The sequence below is a fragment of the Paroedura picta genome, chromosome 10, assembly GCF_049243985.1.
Source record: "Paroedura picta isolate Pp20150507F chromosome 10, Ppicta_v3.0, whole genome shotgun sequence".
Classification (NCBI taxonomy): domain Eukaryota; kingdom Metazoa; phylum Chordata; class Lepidosauria; order Squamata; family Gekkonidae; genus Paroedura; species Paroedura picta.
The window spans coordinates 5,702,557-5,728,617 of record NC_135378.1 but is presented as its reverse complement, the minus strand read 5'-3'; the positions used below and the strand labels follow the sequence as shown (position 1 = coordinate 5,728,617).

The 26,061-nt window shown below is 50.0% G+C and overlaps 1 protein-coding gene across 3 annotated transcripts in view; it reads left to right on the top strand.

Annotated features, from left to right (window-relative positions):
- SLC2A9 (solute carrier family 2 member 9) overlaps positions 1-24,061 on the top strand; it is an 82,875-nt gene extending 58,814 nt beyond the window's left edge. For 2 of the 3 annotated variants that reach the window (XM_077302325.1, XM_077302326.1), the window contains 6 exons: positions 4,721-4,908; positions 8,506-8,616; positions 11,611-11,712; positions 14,497-14,572; positions 19,478-19,605; positions 21,636-24,061. In XM_077302325.1, the coding sequence (XP_077158440.1) occupies positions 4,721-4,908; positions 8,506-8,616; positions 11,611-11,712; positions 14,497-14,572; positions 19,478-19,605; positions 21,636-21,890 (860 nt within the window). In that variant the 3' untranslated portion in view covers positions 21,891-24,061. The remainder of the gene's footprint in view (positions 1-4,720; positions 4,909-8,505; positions 8,617-11,610; positions 11,713-14,496; positions 14,573-19,477; positions 19,606-21,635) is intronic. The other variant, XM_077302327.1, reaches the window with a different exon arrangement.
- Positions 24,062-26,061: the final 2,000 nt, after the last annotated feature.

Sequence of the window (26,061 nt, the reverse complement as noted above, 5' to 3'; positions counted from 1 at the left end):
TTGAGAGTCTGGGAAAAATAAAAGTAGGAAATAATAGTGGTGTTATGGTGGGGGTCTGCTATAGAACACCAGGCCAGGCAGAGGACTTGGATGTGATGCTCCTAGACCAGATTACAAAGTCAAGAGAGTATGCCCACCACTTGGTGAGCAGTTTGCTAGAATCCCTAGCTAAAACTGCACAGAAGATGGATGATGAAACAAAGTTGCACTTACGTGTAACTATCAGACATGAGTATCTTCTGTGCAGGGACACATTCCCTCCCTCTTGCCCCACTGCATGCATTGGCTTTGGTAGCACTTGAGGTACTGAGGGTAGGGATAGTGCTGCATGGGACCATGTGGCCCTTGGGCAAGGTCCAGTTTCTGGCTCCAGTGCACAGCACCCCCTGGAGGCTTTTAGTTTTAAGACCTCTCCAGTGGCAGGCCTGCTCATGCTGCCTGGGTGGCAGGTTAACATGGATAGAGAGGTTGTCGAGAGGCACTTAGCTGCACTGGATGAGTTCAAATCCCCTGGGCCAGATGAAAAGCACCCAAGACTGCTCAAAGAACTTTCCAGAGAACTTGCACAGCCCTTGTCCATCATCTTCGGAACCTCTTTAAGGACTGGAGATGTCCCAGAGGACTGGAAGAGAGCAAACGTTATTCCGATCTTCAAAAAAGGGAGGAAGGATGACCCAGGAAACTACAGACCAGTGAGTCTGACCTCTGTTGTGGGGAAGATAATGGAGCAGATATTAAAGGGAGCGATCTGCAAACATCTGGAGGACAATTTGGTGATCCAAGGAAGTCAGCATGGATTTGTCTCCAACAGGTCCTGCCAGACCAACCTAGTTTCCTTTTTTGACCAAGTAACAGGTTTGCTGGATCGGGGAAATTCAGTTGATGTCATTTACTTGGATTTTAGTAAAGCTTTTGACAAGATTCCCTATGATGTTCTGATGGATAAGTTGAAGGACTGCAATCTTGATTTTCAGATAGTTAGGTGGATAAGGAATTGGTTAGAGAACCGCACTCAAAGAGTTGTTGTCAATGGTGTTTTATCAGACTGGAGAGAGGTGAGCAGCGGGGTACCTCAGGGCTCGGTGCTCGGCCCGGTACTTTTTAACATATTTATTAATGATCTAGATGAGGGGGTGGAGAGACTACTCATCAAGTTTGGAGATGACACCAAATTGGGAGGACTGGCCAATACTCCGGAAGATAGAGACAGAGTTCAATGAGATCTGAACACAATGGAAAAATGGGCAAACGAACAAGATGCAATTTAACAAAGATAAGTGTAAAGTTCTGCATCTGGGTCAGAAAAATGAAAAGCATGCCTACTGGATGGGGGATACGCTTCTAGGTAACACTGTGTGTGAACGAGACCTTGGGGTACTTGTGGATTGTAAACTAAACATGAGCAGGCAGTGTGATGCAGCGGTAAAAAAGGCAAATGCCATTTTGGACTGTATCAACAGAGGCATCACATCAAAATCACAAGATGTCATAGTCCCATTGTATATGGCACTGGTCAGACCACACCTGGAGTACTGTGTGCAGTTCTGGAGGCCTCACTTCAAGAAGGGCATCGATAAAATTGAAAGGGTACAGAGGAGAGCAACGAAGATGATCTGGGGCCAAGGGACCAAGCCCTATGAAGATAGGTTGAGGGACTTGGGAATGTTCAGCCTGGAGAAAAGGAGGTTGAGAGGGGACATGATAGCCCTCTTTAAGTATTTGAAAGGTTGTCACTTGGAGGAGGGCAGGATGCTGTTTCTGTTGGCTGCAGAGGAGAGGACACGCAGTAATGGGTTTAAACTTCAAGTACAAAGATATAGACTCGATATCAGGAAAAAAAATTTCATAGAGTAGTTCAGCAGTGGAATAGGCTGCCTAAGGAGGTGGTGAGCTCCCCCTCACTGGCAGTCTTCAAGCAAAGGTTGGATACACACTTTTCTTGGATGCTTTAGGATGCTTAGGGCTGATCCTGCGTTGAGCAGGGGGTTGGACTAGATGGCCTGTATGGCCCCTTCCAACTCTATGGTTCTATGATTCTATGATTCTAATTCCCGTGTGTGTTCCTGCACAGAAGATATGTGATGAAAAATAGTTAGAGGTAAGTGCAGTTTTTTTTTTATGTAGCTTACTGTGATGGGTTCAGGTGCTAGAGAAGAAGACTCTTCTTTCCATGTGCAGACTAAGGACCTTGGGATCAGGGGCTGTTGTGCTGATCCAGCAAGAGGCTGAATTTGTTTCCCTAGGCAAGACTGTGTCTACAGACCACATAACACATTCCTGTGCCTTTTGACAAGCATTCAGACGTGGGGCAAATCACCATGCATCCATGCATGCTGTCTTTGGAGAAAGTATAGTTTTATGAGACGGCATAACTTCCAAACAACTGTCTCAGGCCTCATATGTGAATGACTGGATTGGGGCTTGGGGCTTCTTTGGAATGAGGGCCTATTGAATTTAAAGAATTACCTTCTCATTGAGATTTTCTCTCTTCAGTTTTCAGATGGCTTTTAAAACCTTGCTTATCTATTACAATATGCACCTTTTAATTAATTAAAGAGAGCCTCTTGTGGTGCAGGGTGGTAAGGCAGCCGACAGGCTGTCTGAAGCTCTCACCATGAGGCTGGGAGTTCGATCCCAGCAGCCGGCTCAAGGTTGACTCAGCCTTCCATCATTCCGAGGTCGGTAAAATGAGTACCCAGCTTGCTGAGAGGTAAAACGGTGATGACTGGGGAAGGGAATGGCAAACCACCCTGTACTGAGTCTGCCAAGAGAATGGTGGACTTTTAATCTGGAGAGCTGGGTTTGTTTCCCGACTCCTCCATGTGAAACCTGCTGGGTGATCATGGGCCAGTGACAGTTCCCTCAGAGCTCTCTCTGCCTCATCTACCTCACAAGGTGCCTGTAGTAGGGGAGAAGAAGGAAGGCAATGATAGTAAGCTGCTTTGAGACTCCTTGCGGTAAAGAGTCCTTCCTTCTCATGAGGTGGCCAAAGTATTTGAGTTCCATCTTCAGGATCTGGCCTTCTAAGGAGCAGGCAGGGCTGATCTCCTCTAGGACTGACCAGTTTGTTCGCCTTGCAGTCCAAGGGACTCGCAAGAGTCTTCTCCAGCACCAGAGTTCAAAAGCCTCAATTCTTTGACGCTCGGCCTTCCTTATGGTCCAACTTTTACAGCCATACATTGCAACTGGGAAGACCATAGCCTTCACTAGACGCCCTTTCATTGGCAGGGTGATGTCTCTGCTTTTTAGGATGCTGTCTAGATTTGCTCCCCAGGAGCAAGCGTCTTTTAATTTCTTTTCTGCAATCCCCATCTGCAGTGATCTTGGAGCCCAGGAAAATAAATCTGTCACTATCTCCATTTCTTCCCCATCTATTTGCCAAGAATTGAGATGCCATGATCTTTGTTTTCTTGATGCTGAGTTTCAAGCCAACTTTTTCACTCTCCTCCTTCACCCGCATCAACAGGCTCTTTAGTTCCTCTTCACTTTCTGCCATTAGAGTGGTATCATCTGCACATCTGAGGTTGTTGATATTTCTCCCTGCCATCTTGATCCCAATTTGTGACTCCTCTAATCCCGCCTTTCTCATGATGTGCTCCGCATACAAGTTAAATAGGCAAGGCGACAGTATACAGCCTTGCTGAACTCCTTTCTCAATTTTGAACCAATTAGTGATACTCAGTTCTCACTGTTTCTTCTTGACCTGCATATAGGTCTCTCAAGAGACAAATAAGATGCTCTGGTATTCCCATCTCTTTAAGAACTTGCCACAATTTGTTGTGCTCCACACAATCAAAGGCTTTAGCATAGTCAATAAAGCAGATGTTCTTCTGGAACTCCCTAGCTTTCTCCATGATCCAGCGAATGTTAGCAATTTGATCTCTAGTTCCTCTGCCTCTTCGAAATCCTGCCTGAGGACTTCTGGAAGTTCTCGGTCCACATATTGCTGGAGCCTAGCTTGTAGGATTTTGAGCATAACTTTGCTAGCATGAGAAATAAGTGCAATGGTGCGGAAGTTTGAACATTCTTTGGCATTGCCCTTCTTTGGGATTGGAATGTAAACTCACCTTTTCCAATCCTGTGGCCAGGATTTTCAAATTGAGTTTTCCAAATTTGCTGGCATATCGAGTATATTGACTTTTACTGCATCGTCTTTTAGGATTTTGAATAGTTCAACTGGAATGCTGTCACCACCACTAGCTTTATTGTTGCTCAGACTTCCTAAGGCCCATTTAACCACATTCCAGGATGTCTGGCACCAGGTCAGTAACTACCCCATCGTGGTTATTAGGGAAGTTAAGCTCACTCTTGTATAGTTCCTCTGTATAATTTTGCCACCTTTTAAAAATCTCTTCTGCTTCTGTGAGGTCCCTACCATTTTGGTCCCTTATCATACCCATCTTTGCATGAAGTCTTATGTTTTAGATGGATCAAATTGTCTGTTGTCTGGGCTGTATAACCTCCATTTTACGAATATCAATGCTTATTACTCTGCAGCCCTCTGGTTTGACTTTACTGAGGACATATTTTCCATGGTATTGCTCCTCATCTAAATCTCGAACTGCATGTGTGAATACCAGAGAAATGGGGACATTTGTAAGAATCTGGGAAGGAGGGGGAAGTCAGTGCCGATGAGGTATTTTATGGCTGTGAATAGCATCAGTTGGTGAGGCCCACAGCCCTGGTTGCGCTCTAACAGACGTGTGACATTCATTCGCAGCATTTCAGACCTTCCGTGGGAAATCCGACGTGTCGTGTGAAGTCGAAGAAGTCCTGGAGGAGAGTCGGGTGCAGAGGAACATCCAGGCAGCCTCCATCATCCAGCTACTACGGGACTCCACCAAGCGCTGGCAGGTCCTGACGGTCGTCGTCACCATGGCCTGCTACCAGCTCTGTGGCCTGAATGCCGTGAGTGTCCACACGGGGGCCAGGGGGGGTGGGCAGGACAAAACAACTTTTCCCAGTAGTGCACTGAAGGCAGAACTGTTCTCCCAAGCCCAGGATCAGACCCTGTTTGGACCACCCAGCACTGGCAGCTCCTCAGGCTGGGAGCTCGTACTTTATGCTTTGGCTGCGTATTGCCTGCATTGCATTTATGCTTTAGCTGTGTCCCACTTGTATCGCTTGACCTGCCTTGCCCTGTCCTATCTGCAGATCACTGTGGTCTTTGATGAGCAGTTGAGGCATTGCTGATTGATTAGCATAGGTGCGGATGTAGCTAGCCAGCTTGGGGTTTTATGCAGGGGTCCTTTGTTTGAAGCTGCGGGAATGACTATCTTTCCCACTATTTGGGGACTTTGCAGATTCCTGTATCAATACAGGCCATTTGCTTACCAAAATGCCTTCACCCAAAACTCTTAGGTGAAGGGTAGATCAGGGGCCTTTAGGGGTAGGATCTTTAGTCTTAGCAGGAACCCCATGCTGATCAGTTTGCTATTGTACAACAAAGAGATTTTCCTTCAATGAAGTCTGCTTATTAGGCGTAATCGACAGAACCTCCCAAAGAGAATGTGCCTGAAAAGGGCCAGCAAGTCACAGCTGACTTCCGGTGACCTCAGCAAGGGGTTTTGGAGGCAGGCAGCTGAGCAGAGGAGGGCTGCCATGGCCGTCCTCTGCAGACCCTCCTTGGCCATCTCCCTTCTAAGTGCCAACCCTCTTTGCTGACAAGATCAAGCTGCCATGTTGCCTTCCCTTGCGTCTAAACAGAATAGCCTTTCTTTTCAAAAGCTTAATTTTCTTTTCAAAAGCTTTATTTGTTTTCATATTAATTGTTATCTTTTATCACATTCATGTGTTCTTTTTGGTTGTTCGATTGGGTTTTTGTTTGATGTGAGTGAGACATGAGTGAGACTCCAAGGGTCTTTCGCACGGTGGTTCATTGGATGGGGCCAAGTCAGGTGAAAAGAGACTCTGCCGCCCTGCCCAGTAAGTGCCCAGGAGGTCGCGGAGGAGGCAAAGGGGCCTCAGGAGCAGCACTGGGGGAAGTTCAGGGTTACTGAATCGCTAGGAAAACCTGAGGGTGCCTTGCAGCAATGGCCTTTTGATAGCGGTGCTTACCTTCTCCATGGAAGAGTGCCAGAAGGGACAGCTGCACACAAGAGCTCATTGGGTAGCAGTGCCTGGGATTGGCAAGTGCCGTCAGGGTGGACAGCCAGGCCAGGCCTTTTTGGCTGTTCCATGACAGTCACCCCGTTTCCACCATTGCCTCTTCCCGACGATCTCTAGGAAGAGCACGCGGATGCCTTTTCTCTTCAGCTGGACTTTGAGGAGAGGCTGCAGGCAAGACAGTGGGAGGTGGGGGGAGATACTAGGTCCTGTGTGTGTGTGTCTGTCTGTGAGGTGCTTCCAGCTTATGGTGACCCTGTGATTGAATGTCCTCCAGAACATCCTGCCATTAACAGCCTGGCTCAGATCTTGCAAAGTGAGTTCATGGCTTCCTTTAGACTGTTTATGCACTGGGAACTTCAGTGCCCCAGCTTTCCTGCAGGAGCACAAATCAGAAGTGGGTGAGGCACACCGGGCCAAAATGCTCCCCTGTGTGGGAGCAGGAAGAGGTGGGGCAACCCGCCACGACTAAAACTCCAGCCTGCAGCCCGGCATGCAACCTCCAGTGCATAAACAGTCTCATAGAGTCCATCCATCTCCTGTTGGGTCCTCCTCTTTTCTGCGGCCTTCACCTTTTCCTGGGATTATTGTCTTTCCTAGGGACCCCAGTCTTCTCAGAATGTGACCAAAAGTGCAATAGTCCCAGGCCAGTTGTGTGTCGCACCCACGCACTGGGAGCCGGCAATGGTTGGATGCTTTTCTGCAGAATCCCCCCTTGAACAGGGGACAGCAGTAGGGCTGCAGGAGAAGCCTTAGCAGAGGAGGAGATGGGAGCAGAGTGGAAGGCAGCACAGGGCAGGGCAGGGCAGGGCAGGGCAGGGCAGGGCAGGGCAGGGCAGGGCAGGGCAGGGCAGGGCAGGGCAGGGCAGGGCAGGGCAGGGCAGGGCAGGGCAGGGCAGGGGGATCCTTGGAATCAGGAGTGGCCTGAGGAGGCATTTCCCGTGCATTGCCCCTGCTGGTGCAAAACAGTTGCCAAGTTACATGGAATCCTTTTGCACACTTCTGTGGAGAGAACACAGCAGTGGAAAATGGAACCCTGTTACTTTGCCAGTAATCTGTCAAGGCTGATGTTGTGACCATGTCCAATTAAGAACATAATTTGGAATTTGTCAGATGATGGATAAAGCTATTCTCAACAAGTATGGAAACCTGCCCCCTCCAAATCAGCTTGTCAGGAATGACTCGCTTCTACCCTGACCTTCTAGCGGTGTCTCTGGTAAGAGTTAGTGCTGCCTTCCTGGCAGGCTCCTCACTGCGTGCTGGAGATCAGGAGAACAAGGGTTCGGGAAGCCTATCAGAGACCTCAAGTGCACCCCGCAACTGTCGCTTTCTGCAAACAGCAGGATTTCAGCGCTAACGAGAGGCTTGCTCTGCGCCCTGTTGTGGATACTTTGCTGAGAGAAGATGTGGAATTATCTTGTCACCGTCCCTTTCTACAGCTTTGCCTGTAATTACCCTCCTGAGGGACAGGGAAAGAGACACCGGATAAGGCAGCGCAGTCATGTTCTCTGCCTCGAGAGCTGCAAAACAGCAGAAGAGAGAAGAGGGGTCTTGTTCCTCAGGGGAGAATGGGTGCCTTTGCTGTGTTTGGAAGAATGATTGGGACTGGCAACTGGTGGGGATGTGACTGAGAAGAAGGCTGAGGCTGCCCCCACAGGTGCAAGCTTCCTGCGTTTCCCTGGCCTTGCCACCGTGAATGCACAGAGAGTGGCTTATGCACAGAACAGCCCTCTTGAATAGCTCAGTTTCGCACAGTTTGCAGAAGGCACTGAGTGGGCAAAGGAGTGTTTGTTGCCCGCATCCCCTCCCCCCACACACACACACACATAGGCTTTTAGAATAATCCATAGTTGGATATTGTGCTTCAGCACAGCAGCCTTAAAGCGATCTGGTGCTGTGACCCTCCAGGTTATTTTTAAAAAGAAAGCAAGTCTTTAGACTGTATCAAAAAGTCCTGCAGGAGGCGGTGGGGAAATGCTAGCCAAGCAGGGCTTAAAGGGAAGGGGGCCAGGCTGTTGCCGTTTTCCCAGCCGGGCAGCCTGCTAACAAGCTTGGATTTTGCAGTCTGTCCCGAAAGAGCCTCCGAAAGAGAGGATGCCAAGTCCGTTCCTCTCCTTCGACTGCTCACAAGTAGGCTGCACGGAGACACTGTGGAAGTTTACACTTCCCCAAATGTGGACCGCCAGAAAGACAAAACGGTGCATTCGCTGGCAGGGACTGATGGGAATTGTAGTCCATGGACATCTGGAGGACCACAGGTTGACTACCCCTGGGTTACAGCCCCCCCACCCCTCCACTGCTCTTCCAAATGTTTCAACTGAATATAATCTTTCCATTTTAACGAGATGCTGAAGGATCCTCTTGGAAATGTGACTGTTGACGGCTGTCTGTTTGCTACAGATTTGGTTCTACACAAACAACATTTTCAAGGAAGCAGGACTCAGTCCGGAGATGATCCCATACGTCACCTTGAGCACAGGAGGGATTGAGATCTTGGCTGCCGTGTTCTCTGTAAGTATTGTGCACATGGCATGTCTTGTGCAGGGCCAAGGAGGGCATCCAAAATTCAGGATAGTTTTGCATTTGGAAGTTCCATTTCGTTTAGATTTGCTTTGGTGTTTTCAGCTTGCAAGCAGGCACAAGAATCCCACTCTAATGCCAGGCAGCTGCTTGGGAGATGGTGGATCATTTTCTTGATAGGCAAACAGGCAGGGGCTCTTAATGCATCCTTCAGCTGTGCTGGTCAGGCCTGGTGTTTGTGTGGTGTCTGGACCTCATCCGATGCGGGAAGATGGGGGAGGGGCTGATGTCGGGCCCAGCAGCTTCCCAACTCAGTAGGAATGACAAGATTGGTAAACCTGAATCAGACAAGATGAGGCAGCAAGAATGTTTTGTTGGCTGTGCTAATTTGTTAGACCTACCCCCCCCCCCCAAAAAAAGAGAAAGATCTGTTGCTTTGGTGCCAGGTGGGGCTCTGATAGAAGGCAAGTTCCCATAGCAGCAAAGCTGTAAAAGGCACCAGAGGTCAGGAACAGAATAGCAAGAGGAAATCCAAGCCCCTGGCTAGCGAAGAGACCTAATGGAGCCGAAGGCATCCTTCAGGGTCCGTAGGTGGGAGCTGGTGCAGCGTGGCTCTGCCACTCAGTGGCCCTGGGGGAGCTCTGGCCCTCCTAGTTCTCTTTCTCCCATCTGCAAGGCTGCGGCGGCAATAATGCTGGCCAAAATTACAGGGCTGAGACAGCATCTGTGGCGTCTTTGGAATGCTTGTAAGGCACCAGGGAAATGAGGGTTGTGTTGAAGTTCAGAGATGGAAAGAATATGGGTCAGTCGCTATCTGCATTCAGTCTTGTTGGGCCCATCAGACACCTTGGCAGGGCGCAGGCGGTGCTGGGGTGCCAGGCCGGAAGGAGCATGGGGATGCTGATAGGAGGGAGGGGGGCGCACTAGCCAGCTGCAGGGCCAGAAGCAGCCGGGGGTGGGGCGAGGCAGGGGAAGGCGTGCCAGAGCCACAGACAGAGCGTGGCAGTGCCCAGTCAGGGGAGCAAGTGGCACAGATGTGCCAGCAGAGCTCGGCCGGGGCTTGTTGCTGAGGCTGGCATGGGAGGCCAAGATGCAGCATAGCTCCCCTGGAGGAGGGGCTTGGAAGGGAGGAGGGGAAGGGCAGGCAGCCGCAGCCCTGGAGCCCGCAAAGAGGCCTGCCGGCCCAGACAGGCTGGAAAGCACGAAGGTGTGAGGTCGGGAAGGCTTCCCTGAGATGTCTGGGGCTGACAGGGATTGTGCACCTGAGGAGGATCTCCAGGGGAGCCCACCAATAGGGCGCCACCCAGTCTGAGGCTGCAGGCAAGAAGAGCCACACCAGTCGGCCCCTAACCCTGTGGGATGCCTTCAGGCTTTCTCTCTAGCACAGCAGGAATGGACGATTCAGAGGTCCAGAAGCGGGGTGCCCTTCCTGGTAGCCCAGACCAGTGCATGGCTCCAGTCTCTCTCATTCTACTGTGGAGAGCTTTAGGTTGCATCTCACTGTCTGGCATTTCTAGCAGGCTGATGAATCCTTCAAACCTAGAAAGAGGGTCTGCATTTGCTGCCGTGTCTGTTCTTGGGATGCTGGAAGGTTTGCGCATGGACAGCAATGCACAAGCCATTATGGGGCCTGTATTCTTCCCCCCTCAGCGCCCTGTGGCACACAGCATGTGGGGGCAGTTGTAAGAGGCTGGATAGGTGACGCCATATTTTGCCTTCCCTTGTGGGTCTTGTGTGGGACTGTGGCAGAGCACCTCTGGCAAAACATTCATGTCCTTCATATATGTGGGCGCCATTTTGTTGTTGCGCCTACCGTGCCGTGTCAGAATTCCAAATGGGCTCAAAAAAAAGTAGGTAGCCCCTAGCACAGGGGTAGTCAGACTGCGGCCCTCCAGATGTCCATGGACTACAATTCCTATGAGAGCCCCTGCCAGCATTCGCTGGACATCTGGAGGGCCGCAATTTGACTACCCCTGCTCTAGCCCGTGCTCCCTCTTCAGTCTTTGGAACAGCCCTGTCAAATTGGTTAAAAATCTTTGGCCTGATGAGCAGAGTTGGTCCAGCCTATATTTATTGATGGGCTTCTGTTTCACTCAGCTTCGCAGCTACATAAGGCAGCTGTCCTTCTTCATAAGAAACAACAAAACTCTTCAGTTTTTCATATGCCCCATGAAATATTTATGTGGGACGTGATTAGGTATTTGAGGCATCTGAAAATAATTACAGCTGACGGACCGTTCTTTGGGAAAGTGACTGCTGTGTTGGGCCTTATAGTTCCCATAAACCCATGGCAAGGGGTGCATTTGAGAAGTCTGAATATTTGCTTAGCATCAAATACACTTAGCCAAAAATGCTTGCCGGTGTACTCAGATGAAGGGAAGGAGACATAATAACAGTAAATAAATATCAGACATCTTCTTTGGGGACATGCCAGGCCCACTTTCCCCTTTATTTCTTCAGAAGAAGAGCCGAGTACAGACTTAACTCTTTCCTGACAAAATCAGTGAGGCCTAAACGTTCTGTGAGAACTGCACTAAGATCGTAGCCGTGTCTCAGTGTCCAGAGACCTGTCGTGGGGGATCGTCAGATCTCGGAAGCTAAGCAGGGCCAGCCCTGGTCAGTCTTTCCGACCACGGAGGAAGTCCAGGGCTGTGCTGCAGAAGCTCTGTTACTCTCGTGCTTCAGAATCCATACAGGGTCTCAGGAATGAAACAGCGACTGTTGAAAGGAGCCAAGAGCATGCCGCATATCTGGAAAGTGGGAATGCAACAGGATGATATTCCTGGCATATATTCTTCTTGGGGGAGATTGTGGTGGTGGTTGTTTGCTCTGCAAAAGGCCTGCCCCATGAGCTGCCCGCCCATTCCAAAGGCTTTAAGGAGCTCTGGGCATAATGGGCTCCCATAGATTTCCAGTCAGAAAGTGCCAGAATTAACAGCAGCCATTCAGAATGCCTCCGCCTTACGAGCACATCCCTTCTTGCAGGGCTTGGTGATAGAGCGGCTTGGGCGCAGGCCTCTGCTCATCGGGGGATTCGGCTTGATGATACTCTTCTTTGTAATCCTCACTGTGTGCATGACTCTGCAGGTATGTGATCACTCCTAACGGCCCGACTTTGTTTTCACTGAGGGTACAAGACTGAAGCCGTGTGTCTGGCTGGACTGTGGATTTCAGACTTGGCTAGCCCTTTGTTGCTTCCTGTATTGCCTGAGCCAAGGGCAGGCAGCACCTTCATTCTGCCAGATCCATAGGGAGACGCTGAGCTATGGCTCGGCTGCAGAACGTCTGCTCGGCCTACAGGAGGTCCTAGGTTCAATCCCGCATCTCCATCTACAGCAGAGGTCCTCAACCTTCCCAATGCCACGACCCTTTAATCCAGTTCCTCGTGTTGTGCTGACCCCCAACCATGAAATTATGCAAGGGTTCCTTCACAGAAATTAAACCAAAACTGACCAATGGCGTGCAGATCCATTGCTCATGATTGCATATAAATTGTTTGGGGGTTTTTTTGCTGGGGTTTCTCAGTTCAGTTCTGCCTCTTGTCCCACCATGCTGATCTTGTTCTTTTCTGCCGCTCCAGACAGATGAACGTTCTATTTCAGTCTACCCTGCAAGGCTGTTGTGTGGATGGCGGCCCCCAGCCAAGCTGCTTGCCCTGATGCAACCCCTGTGAAAGGGTCGTTTGACCCCCAAAGGGGTCATTCAACCCCCAGGTTGAGAACCACTGATCTAAAAGGATCCAGTGGCAGGTGGTGCAAAGGACCCTGAGGATCCCAAGAAGCTGCCTTCTGGCACCTGGGCCCATCAGAGTCAAAATGGCCCCCTCAGACTGGCAGTGGCTCCCCAGGGCCTCAGGCCTCTCCTGTCCCCTCCGCTGGAGATGCCTCTGCCGCTCTGCCTTGACGGCTCTGGCCTCGATGGACCAGTGGGGTGGCTCAGTGTGAGGCTGCTTCAAGGGCACAGGGCCCTGCCAATAACACATCCTTTGACAAGGGTTCCATCCATTACATCTTGTGGAGAGTCGTGGTTCGATCCGGCCAGCTTGGTGTTTGCTCTCAGCCCCTCCCACCTGGCTTTTGTCCATAGAAGTCCCAAGATCCCAGCAGACTCATTTCCTGGGGTGGTTAAAGACACCCCCGGATCTGTTTTCATCCCGCGCTGGGTGACCCCCCCCCCCAGGGCTAACTGCATGTGATTCCAGCCCATTCCCACCTCTGGGGCATATCTGTACCAGGGCAGGGCAGGCAGCTGGTGCCTGGGCCAACTCGGGGGGAGGGGGAACAGCTGCCTTCTGGACTGAATAATATTCCCCCTCTGGGTAGATTATTTGGAACCCAATCCAATAAGTGGGCTGCAGGCTTTGGATTATAGTTTGGTAGCGTGTCAGCTCTGTGCTCCCGGCTGGAGCCCTCTTATCTGGAAACCTGTGGGACTAAAGCTGTACAGAGTTGTCAGGTTAATAGAGACACCTGCTGCTTATCCTTTTGACCTGGCAAGACAAGGCACAGATGAAGAAGGACAACAAGTATTTAATGGGGTAGATACAATGTGTGGATACTTCAGCTATATGAAGTAAATCTGGCTCTCAAGGCAACTAAGTAACCCCCAAGGACAGACTATGAAGATCGCAGTCTGAGGAAGGGTGCTTGCACTCAGAAGCTCACACCTTGAACAAATGTTTGTTGGTCTTAAAGGTGCCACTGGACTCTGATTTTATTGGGCTACTTCAGACCAACACGGCTACTCATTTGAATTTACCCCAAGGGGAGAGTTTGAGTCCAGGGCCGCCTTTAAAACCAACAGGGGTTAATATTGGGCAGAAGCTTTTGTGTGCCTCCCCGCGATGAAAGCTTCTAGCCAGAATTAACCCCTGTTGGTCTTAAAGGAGCTTCTGGAATCAAAGTTTCTTCTCAACCAGAAAAGGACAACTGATTTCTTTAAAATATTTATAAGCACACCTTTCTCCTTTGCAGAACTCAAGGGAGCTTACAATATAAATAAAACGTTATAAAAACACAATGAAAACAGTGATAAAATCTATGAATGTTACAGCTTAAAAACTGCAATTAGTGCTGCCCAAATAAACCTGTCTTCGGCATCAGAGGGCAGTGTGGGAGAGACGGCGGCATGGCCCGTAGCCTGACCCCTTCAGCCTCAGAAGCCAAGCAGGGTGAGTGTGGGCAGCGGCGTCTGAATCAGCCGTTCCAGGCCGCTGCAGCCAGCACTGCACTGCGCACACTCCCCTTCCCCTCGTGGTGTGGTGCTAAAAAGCCGATTTGGATGCCGCCACACACATGCACAGCCGCACACAGTAGAGCTTGGAAGGGAGACGGCCAAGGAAGGCCCTGGCAACCCAACTCTGCTTCCTTGCCTTGGAAGCCCCTTGCAGAGTGAGGTCGCTGGAAGTCAGCTGGGACTTGAGCGTACTTTACACGCGCGCACACACACGCACCCCCCCCCAGCACACACCCTGGATGAGAACCTTGAGCAAAGCACAGCCCAGATGTAATCCCCTCCCCCACAGGTCCCTTCTCCTTTCCTTATGGATAACAACATAAGCTGCAGCAAATGTTGACGTTGGATCCTACGGCCCCCGTGGATTGGCCCTCCCTTTGTGGCTCTGCATGCACAGACATTGACTGGCACAAGACCGGCTGGGCAAAACCGTAAACCACGTTTTCGAGAGGGGCAGGATATTAATTGAAAAATAAAATAGAAATAAATAAGTAAATCTTTGAAACAAATTTAAAATGTTGTGATCTGCCAGCAAGAAAGACAGACTATAAAGAAACAGCTCTCTAGAATTTTGGGCAGACACAGTATAAGGTATGAATTTCTGACTCCCTCCCCCCCCCCCCGGATGTTTTTCAGGCTCAAGCGCCATGGCTCAGCTACCTCAGCATATTCTGCATTCTTGCTGTAATCGCATCATTTTGCATTGGACCAGGTAACGAGCCTTCACTAGACTTAGGTGACGGTCGTTTACAAGAAAAGTATTGTTGCAGTAATGGTTCTGTCCCGTGTAGAGGCTGGGGGAGGGGCTGTGGCTGAGCAGCACGGGATCTTCTTGGCACGCAGAAGGTTCCCAGTTCAACCCCCAGCATCTCCAGGTCACAGGGGCTGTGAAAGCCGTGACCACCCACCCAAAAGCCTCTTCCCCAGTGCAACAATTTCCGACCGTGCTGAAAGGTGTCATGTGCTGTAGTCAGGGGAAGCTCAGGTATCCCATGGAGCAGTGCCAGGGATAGCTGCCCATGGAGCAGTGTGCTGGCACGATTGGTTGGAGAGTCAGGCAGAGTCTGCAGGCTGTTCCCCCTGCTGCAAGGGTGAAGGAAATTATACGTGAAACCCCTTTGCAAAGCTCTAGGATAGACTTTTGGAAGAATCACTGTTACCAGAGGGAATCTAGACCACATTCTGTAGAAACAGGGTAGAGCTCAGGATCTTTGTGGGAGAAAGCTGAGTCAGCAAAAATGTTGCTCGACCACGTGTCACGTCCACACTGAGAGTTCATGTCAGCTGGCTCTGTTGCGTCCCTGCCTTGAGACAGGATGACCTCGTTCTGAGAACATCTGTAGCATCTGGGAGTTTTCAGGTGGCCTCTTCTTGGGGGCCATTCCGGACTGAACTTGCTGGTCCTTAAAATCTGGGAGTGGAACTGAGCATCTGGGAAAGGGATGGGGGAGTCAGAACTGTCACTCAGTGTAGGAGGCATCATGGAGGTTGAGGAGAACCAGCTGGCAGCAATACAGACTTGTCATGTTCCATCCAGAGATAATTGCCCTGCCCTTAGTCTATGCAATTGTCACCATTCATTCATTTGTATTTGTAGGCCCTACCTCTTAAATGCCACTAAAGATTTTGAATTTGAATGTGCTAATTGCCCTGCAAGTGACTCAAGATCTCAGGCCAGGCCACCAGATGTCCCTGGCTGGCCAGGCACTGTGCCTGGAGCAGGGCTGGGGTTCATGCATGGGCTTGGGGTTGGCAGTCCTCTGGGCTTTGGCGGCTGGCTACCATGGCAATGCGCTGGTTTTGTTTTGTTGGGAATGCTGTAGGAACATTGTGGGCTGGTCTGTGCTTCAGCAAGCAGACTCAGGAACGAGGGAGTTTGCGTTCCTCTCCAGTTTTGCTCAAGGGCTAATTCTCAAGCTCTCAGCCTTCTCTGTGTTTGACAAAGTATCTGTGCATAGTAGGAGGAATGTAGGCATTGCCCACCATAACAAAGAAATATCTGCGCCAAGGAGGCCGGGGGATATGAGAACAATACAGGTGTGCTGAGATTCTGATTCACCGAAGGAAAAGGACAAAAAGCCTCTTTAAGTCACTATGGGGAGGAAAACACTATACACCCTCCCCCCCCCCCCCCGTAGCTATTTCTGGAGAAGCTGCTGTTCATTTCTGCCCCATCCTGGGCTGAGGGCCACACACAGGAGCCCAAAGTCATGAAGAGAGGCCATGCTGAAGGCTTTGGCCACACCTTTTAGTTCTTTTTCTGTCCAGCAAGGAGCTGTTTCCGCCTGCAACATAATATTCAAAAGCCAAATCCATTCAGTGGGTGGAATATTCTTTTGATCTCACAGCCCAGATTGGTATTCCGGGATGCCCCCAGCACCATGGTGAAGGAGATCTAGCTGGGCCATTGCTTGTTGCTACAGACAAGACCTTATAGTTCATGCAGACGGCTTATGCATTGCAAAACTTGATAGGCAGGAGGTGACTGCTTAAGGCTTTCCACCTGTGGCCGCAGAGAAATAACTGTGATCCCGATGCCTTTTGCTAAGGTGTTCAGGGCTGAGAAAGCGTTAATTTATTGTTGGGAGTAAGAATGGCAGCATTTTGTTGTAGCAATTCAGGATGGGCTTGTTGAGGGCTCCATACTCCACACTCCTAGAGCCTGGTTCCTCCGGCCAGGGATCAGATATGCATGGCAGAGAATGAGATCCTCTTGGCCAGCATGAGCAGCCTGCATGCAGGTCCCCTGGATTGGTGCAGTCCTTCTTGCTCGTCCCTCAGATGCATCACACACTACTTTGGATGTGCCTCTTTGCACAAAGCAGATCCCTGCTGCTCCATTCTCTCTGCATCCTCCCTTCCCAAAGGATGTGGACAGATGGGGGCAGGTGCAGATGGGAGCAACAAGAAGGATCTGGGGACCGGAGATCAAACCCTTAAGGGGGACATGATTGCTGTCTTGAAGGATTTGAAAGGCTGTCACTTAGAGGAGGGCAGCAGAGGAGAAGACTCGCAAGAGTCTTATAACACAATTAGGGTGATTTTAAAAAATTACAATAATTTCAGATTTGGAAGGGGGGGTGTTCAAAGGCAACACAATGGTACTGGCAGATGATTGGGTGTTTTTGTTACGTGACAAAGATGGACTAGTTAAAATGGCTGCCGGGAAGTTTCCACTTCCTGTCCCTCAACTTCAGTGCAGAAACAAATGGGGCCTCAATTCGGGGGCAAAAAGAGGGGAAAGCGGGGGGCAAAGGCTCCCAGTGCAGAACTGGGAAACAGTCCAGGGAGGATCCCAAACTTTAGAAACAGGAATCATCGCGAAATGATAGCTGGGTGAGTCCTCAGTGGGGAAACGGTCTCTGTCATGCTTACCCAGACAACTCCCAATACATTGAAAAGTTTAATTGAAGTAGAAGGTTGGACTTAGGGCTGATCCTGCGTTGAGCAGGGGGTTGGACTAGATGGCCTGTATGGCCCCTTCCAACTCTATGATTCTATGATTCTATGACTTCATCATGAACAAATTGCTTCTGACATATAAATCATGTTCAAATCAGCTGGTGCCTAGAGATTCTGGGTAGTGTATCTTTGTGCTCTTAAGGTTAACAATTATGAAGTTAGAGACGTCACAGAACCCTCTGTAGTTACTTCAGAACTGAAAGTATTTATGGGCATTTATGGAATTACTGAGATGTGAGGAGAGAGACTGTTATAACTGTGCTAAATGAGTGAAATGTGTATGCTAATGAAGGGCTCACAACATTTTTCATTTCATTTAAAGTTGATAATTTCCAGATTTTGAGTTTAACTCGGTCAGTCTTATTTTTTTTTAATCAATATACTATTTTGGCTGTCAAATAACGAAGATTTTCACATTACCGTTAAACCAGATGGTTATTTTTTGTTGACCCAATTTCAAGGAAAAGTGATACAGCAGGGGTAGTCAAACTGCGGCCCTCCAGATGTCCATGGACTACAATTACCATGAGCCCCTGCCAGCGGACAATGGCAGGGGCTCATGGGAATTGTAGTCCATGGACATCTGGAGGGCTGCAGTTTGACTACCTCTGTGATACAGGGACGGGGGCTTCATATTGTGAATTTCCTTCCATTAAAGAGATGATACTGAGACACTGGTCATTTCAAACCCCTCCACACTGCCCTTTTCCACCTTGCAATCTTCCTCAGAGTCCTTTGCTATAGTACTGAACCAGTATAGCCCTTAGCACTACACTGGAACCGTTGAGGTGCCTCGATTTGGTTCTGCTGTATTTCAGTTAGGGCTATTTCAGTTCGGTGCTCAATTTAGAAAGTTAAAAAATCTTCCAGGGAAGATCACAGGGCAGTAAAGGGGGAAGGGAAGCCGCATTGTAGAAGATGCTGTGGACATCTTAAATAGCACCCCACAGCAATTCAGAAGTGCATCAAAGGGGCAGAAAACAGAAGAAAGCCATTTCCCTCAAAAGCAGCTCAACCAACACAGATGGGTTTGTAAGCTTCATCGGAATACTTTTCCAGGGCTCAGATACTGGTCAGATATAAGTCACAGCTTCAAAGAAGAATCCAAAAACAGAGCATCTAAGATACAGGCTAGAGCCAGATGCAAGGAAATCAGTCCAGCGTGCAGACTACAAGGCCACTGACAAACAGGCAAGTTGCTTTCATGCAGCCATTCCCTAGTTTGCTGCTTTTATACATCATGCCAAGCACCTGCTCCTGCAAACACTCATTCTCATCTCTGATGTGGAGCCCATGTTGTGCTGCCAGTCAAGCACTGCACCTTCTGTCTTGCAGTCTCCTCTTTATCCTTCCTCTATACCAGTGGTCTCCAACCCCTGGTCCAGGGACCGGGAACGGTCCGTGGATCAGTTGGTACCGGGCTGCGGCTCCTCCTCCCCAGTTGCTGCCTCAGGGGCTGCCCTGCCACTCTACCACCAGCTCACCTTTGGTGCTTTCCAGCGGCCGCCATGACTGGGGCTCCCCCTTGCTGCTGGCAGCGCCCCCCAGCGGGTGGCGGGAAGTTGGGCACGGCGGGAAAGCAAATTGAGCAGGGGCTCAGGCGACGGCAGCGGCAACATCTCTCGGCAAAAGACTACCCCCCCGGGCCTCAGAAAAATTGTCAAGCGTTGACAGGTCCCCGATGATAAAAAGGTAGGGGACCTCTGCTCTACACTACACCTGAGACTCTGGTGACCAGGGCGGTGAACTGGCCAGCAGATGACTCTCTGTTGCCAACTCAGGGCTGAGGAGCCATTGCACTGGAACCTGGCTTTGGACTTCTGTCTGGTTTCTCCTACAGTCTCTGTCTCTCTGTCTCTCTGTCTCTTTCTCTCAACCACTGGCCGCTGATTTAAACTGCAGGTGTTTCTGACGGACATGACTAAATGTAATATTGAATTGACCACTAGAGGGAGCCAAGCACATATGGATCAGAATTCCCCTCCGCCAGCAACAGGCACACACAAACCAGGAAAATGAGAATGTGGGAAAGCCTGCAGAGTATTACTACTGAAATTTAATACCAGAAATTACAGGTGGTCAATTACCACAGCAAAACATCGCTGAGATTGGCAGTGCTTACTAAAACAGCATATTCTTCATTCTTCTTATGCAGGTGGGATCCCATTTGTCCTGACAGGAGAATTCTTTCCCCAGTCCCAAAGACCTGCTGCTTTTATGATTGCGGGGATAATCAACTGGCTCTCCAATTTTGCAGTTGGACTTCTTTTCCCATTCATTCAGGTAATGAGTTCTGAATTCTGTTCCACATACTTCTCTGTGACCTGGGTACTGCAACCAGCGTCCCCTCTAAGCTGTGGGCATGATGGCCGCTCATTAACACAGGAGGACCCACTCAGGAGCAGTCTGGAGCCACAGCCCATGGCCCCGTTCAAGAGGACAGCAGCTCTGTTTTGCACCTAGATCAAGATGGGGAGCCTGACTGTAGCAGAGTAAAAGAGCAAGGGCCCTGTAGTACCTTAAAGGCTAACAAAAGTAGTGGCAGCACATGAACTTGTGTGAGTCGCTGCTATCTGAAGAAGCGAACAGCAACTCATGGAAGCTCATATTCTGCTCAGGGTGTGAACTGCCTTGCTCGGGGGGGGGGGGAGCCTGAGACATTAAGCTGATTTGTGCTCTTGCATGGAGTTTTTACTGAGAGAAATTACAATGCTGAAAATATTTGTTCCACCTGAAAGGATTAGCACTTAAAATATCATCTCTCTTCCCTCCCAATTCTTTGATGAAAATTGGTTCATGGAGCAGTATGAAAATCAGATGCTCTTGGGAGCCCGAAGCAGCCAGCACTGCAGGGGAAGGGGTGGGGGGGAGACACCCAACCCCTAATACACATAAAGACATCATGTCTTATAGGTTGGTCTTAGATATTTACTTGTTCTACAAATATATTTGTCAGCTCTCCTGTGGCCCTCCAGATGTCCATGGACTACAATTCCCATGAGCTGGCAGGGGATCGTGGGAATTGTAGTCCATGAAGATCTGGAGGGCCACAGGTTGACTACCCCTGCTTTAGCTGACTATTTGCATTAGGTAAAATGCCATATGCCATAAACATTATTACAATGGGTCAAAATTGACCCTTTCTTTGATTTATTCCTTATATCACAAAAATGGTAGTGATTGGAGCCGTTGTTAACATTAGTTAGTTGTAAAGGAATTGATAAATTTCCCAACCATGCTTTAAAACCTGAAATTGGTCACTTTGTTCATTAGTTATAGCTCAAAAGATTATATGGGCAGCTCAGCAGGCATTTTTCCAAGTCCGCCAAGCCAAACTTGTAGCACCCTTTCTGGTCCCAGAACACCAAGCCACAGTGATCCATCAATGGTCCCCCCGGGTAAGACTTCTGTCACTCGCTCTGCATGAGCCTACCCTTGACCTTGAGCCAGGAACTGCAGCTGGTTCAGAACATGGGTCTTCACAAGGACCCCATGGAGAACGCATATATTGCCTGCTCTCCAGCAGTTGCGCTGGTTTGTTGAATTCCAGATCAAGTTCAAGCTTTTAAGCTTTAAGGCCTTATGCAGTCCAGGCCTTTCTGAGTAAGTCCCCTGAAGAGCACTGCGCTTACTGGTAGTCCCCGACTCCATAGACGTGTGATGGGCCTCACCCAGAGCCTCCAGCCTGGGGAAATGAGTTGCCAGCCAAGACCTGGGCCGTATCGGAGCCTCCATGAGTCATATGGTTGAGGCCAACAGAATAACAAGATGACATCAGAAAGCCCCCCCCCCGACTTCTCCACCTCCTCATCCATCCTGACACAAAATTGTGTCCACTAATTTGGACACAAAATCAATGCCAGAATTATTCTGACCCAAGTAGTCAGACCCGGGGCAGTTAAGAGGGTTTTTATGTGAAGATTTTTTAAAATTACTGTTGAATGCTTTTATATTTATTTGTATAGGTTTTTTTATTGTTGTTAGCCACCCCAAGTCTATTCTAGGGAAGAGGCAGACAATACATCCAATAAATAAAGAAAATAAAAAATTAAAAGTCACTCTTGGATGTTCTTGTGTAGATTTGGTTCCTCCAGACCCAATCAGTGTTGGCATTATTTCAGAATGTGCATGACTTTGGGCAGCGTTCAGATTCTCAAACGAGGGGTGGGTCGGCAATCTTCCTACCGCCCTGCACTGGAAACCCTAATCCGGAGAGGGGTGGGGCTGAGCTACTAGTGCACTGTGCGCCGTGTTCTCCAGCTGGCATCCTAACTTCTGTGGTCCAGCTGATGTTGTGCTCTGTCTCCTTGCAGATAGGCCTACAGACCTACTGTTTCCTGGTGTTTGCAGCCGTCTGCCTGGCTGGAGCCACCTTCCTCTTTTTTGTCCTTCCTGAGACAAAAAACAAAACTCTTCTCGAAATCAACCAGGCGTTTGCCAAAAAGAAGGTGCCTTCAGAAGCTCGAGAGCTGGACCAGTTCGCAGCCACAAGGAAATCGAGCAAGGAACAAGAGCCTTCCTTCTCTCCTGCGCTAGACAACGGGGAGACCAAAGCCCAAATATGTTGAGCCCTGTTTTTCCTGGGAAGATTTTTGTACTCTGTGGACTGAGACTAGACCTGTGCCGTCTGCCAAGATCTCTCTCTTTTTAAAAAAACAAGCCCTTCACTTTGATTGTAGGGGGAATTGCTGACACGGAGGAAGCTGATTGCCCCTACGAGAGGTGAGAGGTGGGAAGGGACCAGTTGCTGAGGGAGCAGAACAAGTGGTTGATTCACTTCAAACTGATTGCAGTTCAAAATAGGCCCTTGTTTCCTCAGGCAGCCACGGGGGGGGGGGGGGGGGGGACGAGTGAGCCAGAAGTAATCGGGATGCGGGTGACACGTCTTTTGCCTCCAGCCCCGTAGTCTCCATTCCAAGGGCCTGAGGAGGAAGAACCCCCCCTGGACAGACTCCTCCTCTGTGTTTGGTCCCTGCCATTCAAGGGACAAGGAGCACCGGAAGGTTTCCTGGCAGTTCCCCAGAGCAAGCGAATGTCAGGGGAGCCGCAGGGAAGAGTGCTGCCTCTGAGGTGTTCTAGTCTGGCCTGTTTGCATTCCCTTTTCTCCTGAGGCCAATGGGAAGGGAGGCAGCTGCGCCCAGCACCTTCCTGCATAGTAGCCCGTGATGGCCGGGAGCAAGGGGACACACCGCCTTCTGGTCTGGATCCAAGCAACCTCAAGAGGGCCCTGCTGCGCCCCAGCTCCTGGAGAGCAATTGGGGACTTGGCAGTCTCACCACAGCTGAATGGCTTGGCTGAAGAACTGGACCTGTGGGCAAGCCCTGCCCTGCCACGGGAAAGGGGCCCCCCTGAGGAGACGGCTCCCCTCAAAGTGGTCGCCCACTTGTGCTGCAGGCCCTGCTAGGAAAGCCTCTTCCAGGCCCATGATGTGCCTTCTGGTCGACCCCCCCTCGCCCTCTTGAATGGGAAGGCTTCCCCGGTACCCCCTGGGCTCAGGAAGGCACACTGGCCATTCGCTTCATAGTTCAGGTTCCCCAGGCTCAAGTAAGACGTCAGGCAAATCCTTTCCCTTGTCTATGTTGTCTCCCATATTTAAAGGCCATAAAGGAAATGAATGAAATCAGGTTTTCCAAGATAATGACCCTGCAGCGCTTTGAGGTGAAGCGCCCTCACTCGCCCAAAGGGCAGGGGTGAATACTTAAAAGCTATCCGTTTTGTGGCAGCACAGCTGTAAGTGAAATAATTTAATCTATTTTATCACCAACATATAGTCCACAGATGTTTTCAAGCTAAGCAAATCTATTTTTCATAATGTTTTGAGGTACACACAAGTTTCTGGAAGCATTTATTAGTATTTATATTTAGTTTCCAAGAGCTGACGGGATTGTGCTTCCCCCGTGCTTGGATTGAGGCCCTCCCATGTGTGCCCTCAGAGCAGAATGTTTCAGGGTCCTGGTTGTGGTGACCACCTACCTACCTACCTCAGGCTCAAAGAATACCACTCCAGCTGCGAACAAAAAAATGAGCAAAACTGAGAGAATGGAAATTACAGACTCCTTGTTAGTGGCCATGTGGCTTTCACAGAATGAATTGTTTTATAATTCCTTCATGGGTGAATTTGAGGGTTGCCAACCTCCAGAAGGTACCTGAAGATCTCCCAGTATTACAACTGATCTCTGGGTGACCAAGACGGGTTCCCCTGGAGAAAATGGCTGCTTTGGAGGGGGGACTCTGGATCGTTATTGCTGAGGCCCCTCCCATTCCTCAATGCCGCCTTTCTTAGGCTCCACCCCAGAAAGTTCTTTCCTAGTCCAGAGCTGGCAGAGCTCTTAGTGAATGCACTCCAGTTATCAAGTTTAGCAGGAAATTGGCATCCTCAGTTTCAAGGCATGCCAAGAATCCCTAAACCCCCCAAATCTTGCCATCCGGTGGTCCTTTACTATTTCCATTATATGCTACTGTAACCTCAAGAAGAAAGTGCCACAGATACTTTTTCTCAGAATGGCCAGTGGTTTACAACGGAACCAAATGCATTTCTGTTCCTGTTGCATTCAAACTGGGAGCTTCTGGGTCAGGGGTTTGGTCGGGCTGGCTGGCTGGCTGGCTGGCTGGCTGGCGTTTTGCTGGATCCCAAGTGCCTTGTGAGCCAGCTCAGACCTCAGCACTTGACTTCACCCAACACGGGGTCAAAACGTGACAATGAATGTGATCTAGAAATGAATAAATACAGCTAACTATTTTCACTTGTTTTCTGTTTTGCTTTAATTTACCTGTAAATCAGCATGTGCAGGCCTGAACCTGTTGAAAGTGCAGGTGCTGGGGGTGAAGCCCTGCCTCCTACGCTCGCATAGGTGGGCAGCAGAGTGACGGCAGCTCCCTGGCTCTAGCAATGCACCCTGGAGGCCGGGCCTTGTCCCTCATGCACCCACATGCCTCACAGGTCAACCCAGCAGACTCCTACAGCCTAGGGCCCTGCGCCAGCAAGGCCCCTCCTGCCCAGCGGACTCGGATGCATTCCCCGGGAAGTGCCTGGGCTGCTGCCTGCAGAGGCCAACTGGGCGCAGAGAAGATCTTGGGAAGAATGTGCTCATGCAGGGGCATCACATCAAAATCACAAGATGTCATAGTCCCATTGTATACCGCACTGGTCAGACCACACCTGGAGTACTGTGTGCAGTTCTGGAGGCCTCACTTCAAGAAGGACGTAGATAAAATTGAAAGGGTACAGAGGAGAGTGACGAAGATGATCTGTGGCCAAGGGACCAAGCCCTATGAAGATAGGTTGAGGGACTTGGGAATGTTCAGCCTGGAGAAAAGGAGGTTGAGAGGAGACATGATAGCCCTCTTTAAGTATTTGAAAGGTTGTCACTTGGAGGAGGGCAGGATGCTGTTTCTGCTGGCTGCAGAGGAGAGGACACGCAGTAATGGGTTTAAACTTCAAGTACAACGATATAGGCTAGATATCAGGAAAAAAATTTTCACAGTCAGAGTAGTTCAGCAGTGGAATAGGCTGCCTAAGGAGGTGGTGAGCTCCCCCTCACTGGAAGTCTTCAAGCAAAGGTTGGATACACACTTTTCTTGGATGCTTTAGGATGCTTAGGGCTGATCCTGCATTGAGCAGGGGGTTGGACTAGATGGCCTGTATGGCCCCTTCCAACTCTATGATTCTATAAGGAGGGACTTAGTTGGTTTCAGCTAGAGATCCACAGCTGACAGCGCCAGGAGCCGCCCTCAACCATATGCCTGGCGGAAGAGCTCCATTTTGCAGGCCCTGCAGAAAGCTGACAAATCCCACAAGGCCCACAGCTCTTTTGGGAGCTCGTTCACCAGGTTGGGGCCAGGCGTATGTCCCGGGGGCCCAGGACCACCAGTAAATTCATACCTGCAGGGCGAAGAGCCCTGCTGGGGGCATAAGCAGATAAGCAGTCCTGCAGATAAGCTGGACCCAGGCTGCATATAGCCTTGAAGGTTAAAACTAAACCTTAACCTTCATCCAGAAGTAGACTGGTAACCAGTGCAGATGGCAGAATGTTCCAGTGAGGACCCTTGCAGTGTTCTGTACCAGCTGCAATTTCCGGGTCAAAGCCAAGAGTAGGCCCATGTAGAGCGCGTTACGGTAGTGTAGTCTGGAAGTGACCGTTGCATGGATCACTGTCGCCAAGTGTTCGGAGGGCAGGGAGGGTGCTAGAGGCCGAGCTTGGCACAGATGGAAAAACGCTGTTCGGGCTACTTTCGAGACCTGAGCCTCCATGGAAAGGGAGGCATCAAAGATCACACCCAAGTTCCTGGCTTCTGGTGCAGGTGTTAATTGCACCCCATCCAGGCGTGGGAGACCCACTTCCTGGTCCTGCCCTCTTCTGCCCAGCCACAGGACATCCGTCTTGGAGGGGTTGAGTTTCAGACGACTCTGCCTGAGCCATCCAGCCACTGCTTCTAAACCCTGAAGGAGTCTCAAAGTGGCTTACAGACGCCTTCCTTTTCCTCTCCCCACAACAGACACTCTGTAAGGCAGTGGTTCACAACGGGGGGTTGGGACACCTTTGGGGGGTCAAACGACCCTTTCACAGGGGTTGCAGCAGGGCAAGCCACTTGGTGGGGGAGGTGCACCACCACTGTTGTCTCCCCCAAATCATGGATTTTCTTGGCTGCTCCCCCACCCTTCACTCCAAGGGGGACCCAAAGTAGCTCACATCCTTTTACTGATGTCTCCAAATCATAGAATCATAGAATAATAGATTT